This window comes from Durio zibethinus, chromosome 26 (genome assembly GCF_047325235.1).
Source record: "Durio zibethinus cultivar Kanyao isolate XHJ-2024 chromosome 26, ASM4732523v1, whole genome shotgun sequence".
NCBI classification, from domain to species: domain Eukaryota; kingdom Viridiplantae; phylum Streptophyta; class Magnoliopsida; order Malvales; family Malvaceae; genus Durio; species Durio zibethinus.
In genome coordinates this window covers 11161086-11164379 of record NC_143187.1, presented here as the reverse complement: position 1 = coordinate 11164379, position 3294 = coordinate 11161086, and the positions used below count along the sequence as shown (strand labels likewise).

Genomic DNA, 3294 nt, shown 5'->3' with positions numbered 1-3294 from the left:
TTCACTAGTTAAACATTGGAAGGCTGCACCAGGTACTCGGCTGTGATATCATTATCTTTAAAAAGGACCAAATACTTGTACGAGTTTGTGAGAGGAAAGAGGGAATCGTTTGGTGACAATTAGGATAAAGCTATGGTCCATGTTTTGTAGGTGACAAACCTGGAACTCCCTGTCGTTTAAAAGTTTTTATGAGCTTGCAATGGGCCTATGTAGTATCACTGATAACATTGAATCCAAGTGAATTTTGAATCTTTTAAGGTTACTTGCACCACAAAAGCATGCATTTTGATTCTAAAGGTTCAAGTACAAAACAAATTCAAATTGATTGCTCCATATTATATTATTGCTTTAGGATAGGAATAGTGCCATTATCAGTATGGTGAATGAGAAAAAGTTTCACAAATGAAACTTTCATCATTGATACGAAGCTAGTGTCTTGAAGAAATACAGTAGTTTGTGACAAATAAAGCCACTGCAACCGAGCATATATTATTCTATGGAGACGAAATATCTGAAACAAGTAAAATGGAAAGAAAATAAGACATGTTTATAAAGCTGAATAGTACTAGTTTGGTAAGGGAAAAATCAAGCTGTTCCCTTGAGCTTCTTTGCAATGCCAGCGAAATACTTCCCCTGGTGGAAAGCCTGCTCTAGCTCTAACTCAGATGGCTGTCTCGAGCCATCCCCAGCAAAAGTTCCAGCACCATAAGGGCTTCCACCCTTCACTTTCTCCAACTCAAACATACCAGCACCAAAAGTATACCCAATGGGCACAAATATCATTCCATGGTGAACGAGTTGAGTGATTGCAGTTAAGCTGCAAAATTTTCCAACAAGAAATAGTGAAAATATTAATAAAAATATTATTTGGAGTGCTATAGTGCTCGATACTTCCATAGTTATGGTGCAAATACTCACGGGGTAGTCTCTTGTCCACCTCCTTGGGACCCAGTGCTGTAGAAAATTCCAGCAGGTTTGCCTGCAAGTGCTTGAGTTTTCCATAGACCACCAGTTGCATCCATGAAGGCTTTAAACTGTGCAGCCATCATCCCAAATCTAGTGGGAAAGCCAAAAAGAACACCATCAGCCTCAGCAAGCTCATCTGGTGTAATGATAGGGGCACCAGTCTTTGGTGGTGCACCCATCTTTCCAAGAACTTCCTCTGGTAGTGTTTCAGGTACCTGTTAAGGTACCAGTAATTTAAGCAGGAACGTATACAGAGCAATTGAAAGAAAGGAAAAGAGACAACAAATCCAAGAAGGAACAACACATCCCTTAAATAGTTGACCGTATGCTCTATATACCATGTAGGCATGTACTCAAACGATGTCTCTCTTCCAAACTTTCGTTGCATAGCAATCTAAACTTGGTTTAAGAAAATAAAATTGTGAAGATAATCAAACCTGCCAGAGTTTGACTTCTACTCCTTCAACGGATGCAGCCCCTTTCTTAATCTCCTGTGCCAGCTTCTCAACGTGTCCGTACATGGAATAGTAACTGCAGCAAAGACCCAAGTAGTTTTTAAGTTACAATGCAAGGGGTAAAATTTTTTTGTTTGACAATTCAACAGTTTTATAACGAGGAAAATTATCGACCAAAACCAATTACAACAGAAAAAATTACACAGCACAAATGCATCAATGAAACTGCATGGGACTATCCTGTAAACAAGGGAAGACAAATTGCGGGTGTTTTGTTATCTATAATGGAACGCATAAAAAAACAGGTCTGCCACATCCATATCATCTACATGTATAAACAATTTCTTTCTAGATGAAAAAAAGGTGACCTTGAAGAACTATTTATGAGTTTGTCAGTAAGCAATGGAAGCCATGAGAACGAAGGCCACTTTGACTTTGTAAATTATATGCACAAAGAACTGGACTACAATAATAATGGATGATGGGACCACATGCTTCAAAAGAAAAGAGCCATCGAGTTTTCCCTAATTATATAATTTCAATGGTAGTTCATGTTTCACAATCACTTTATTTTGGTTTGTTGCTAACTAACAGCATAATCGCCATTAAATTTTCATTCTCTTTACTTTGATGATAGAACCAAGTTATTTATATTAAGTAAAATTATGTATTATACACATCAACATAGATTAAAAACATTGAAAAAAGAAAACATAAATTTTAGTCTCATAGAGTTTCCATAACATGTACACCAAATTGTTCAAAAGAAGCCTTTTCCTTTTTCTTTTATTTTTGGATTAAGTAAATGAACATTTCACACTTTTAAATAATTAACCAAAATCCTATTAACATAGAACAGCGAATTAGTCCTTTTCTACTGTATTTTCTTTCGGTTTCCTCTACGCCTGCTTCTCATATACCCTGGATCATAAGTTATAGAAACTAAGAAGTGAAGAAAGCATCTCAGTCTTCCTTGTCATCATTTCAAAGATGATCACAGAAATTCTTGTAAGAAAACAGAGATTGAAACGGGAGGGTGAGGAGTATCTTGAAATTGAATATAAAATTTTTTTCTTTAAAGATGCAAATGTGGATTCAAGAATAACTGTAAACAGGATCAAATCTTTGGAAACCAATAAATTTCATAGTTTGTAAGTGAGAGAGTCGATCTCCTACCAATTAAACAAAACAGAACGTAGTTGAAACTTCAAACTCCATTTAACTTGGAAAAGAAAGGCAAGATGAAAGGAAAAACAAAAGAAAGTATAAACTAAATCGTGAATGCAAAAATTTTTTACCGAATTAATCAATAAAACCAAACTACAGAACACAAATTATCTGATTCATAAGAAAACATAAAACTTCATAACTTAATGGCTAAATGCGCAAGAAAAAGATACAAGAAAAGATAGAGCAAGGGCCAGAAACAGAGCAAAAGATTCAACTCTGGCTACAAAACAGAGCAACCCCAAAAAAACAAGATTAGAATGCTTACACAATGTAGACTTTGGTGACCATTTTCTTTCTTGGTAAGCTGTGTCTTGTGCTTTTGAAGGCAAATAGGAAGCTTTTTTTTTCCTTTTTGGTTAATGAAAATGTTCTGTTTTAAGCATAGAGGATGAGAAAACAGAGCAAGGGAACAGTTTTTTATAGTTACTTTTTAAGAAGAGATTTTGGGATTTTCTTTTGTCCAAAAACTTTGATTAGTCGTAGTTTACGGGGCTAATTTTCTGGGGGTCAACTATTTATTAAAACTTTTCTTTTTTTTTAAGTATAAAAAAATTTTGAATTTTAATTTTGTCATGACCCTCATATTTTGTTCATTTATGAGTTTTTAATATATATAAATATAAATAGATTTTTGCTAAACAAA

The 3294-nt window shown here is 34.8% G+C and overlaps 1 protein-coding gene across 1 annotated transcript; it reads right to left on the bottom strand.

The window, feature by feature from the left end:
- Positions 1-375: 375 nt before the first annotated feature.
- Positions 376-3094, bottom strand: LOC111318778 (putative NAD(P)H dehydrogenase (quinone) FQR1-like 1). The gene is made up of 4 exons (XM_022921647.2): positions 2917-3094; positions 1404-1497; positions 919-1181; positions 376-817 (listed from the first exon to the last, which is right to left on the bottom strand). Exons 1-4 carry the CDS (start codon positions 2937-2939, stop codon positions 586-588), a joined length of 612 nt encoding a protein of 203 aa, XP_022777382.1. The 5' UTR covers positions 2940-3094; the 3' UTR covers positions 376-585.
- Between the last annotated feature and the right edge of the window lie 200 nt (positions 3095-3294).

Excerpts from the sequence above, each read along its gene's own strand:
- LOC111318778 (XM_022921647.2), bottom strand. The coding sequence starts at position 2,939 with ATGGTCACCAAAGTCTACATTGT. Across the intron at positions 1,498-2,916 it reads GTCACCAAAGTCTACATTGT|TTACTATTCCATGTACGGAC; the intron begins GTAAGCATTCTA and ends TCTTTGCTGCAG. Across the intron at positions 818-918 it reads GGTGGACAAGAGACTACCCC|CTTAACTGCAATCACTCAAC; the intron begins GTGAGTATTTGC and ends AAAATTTTGCAG.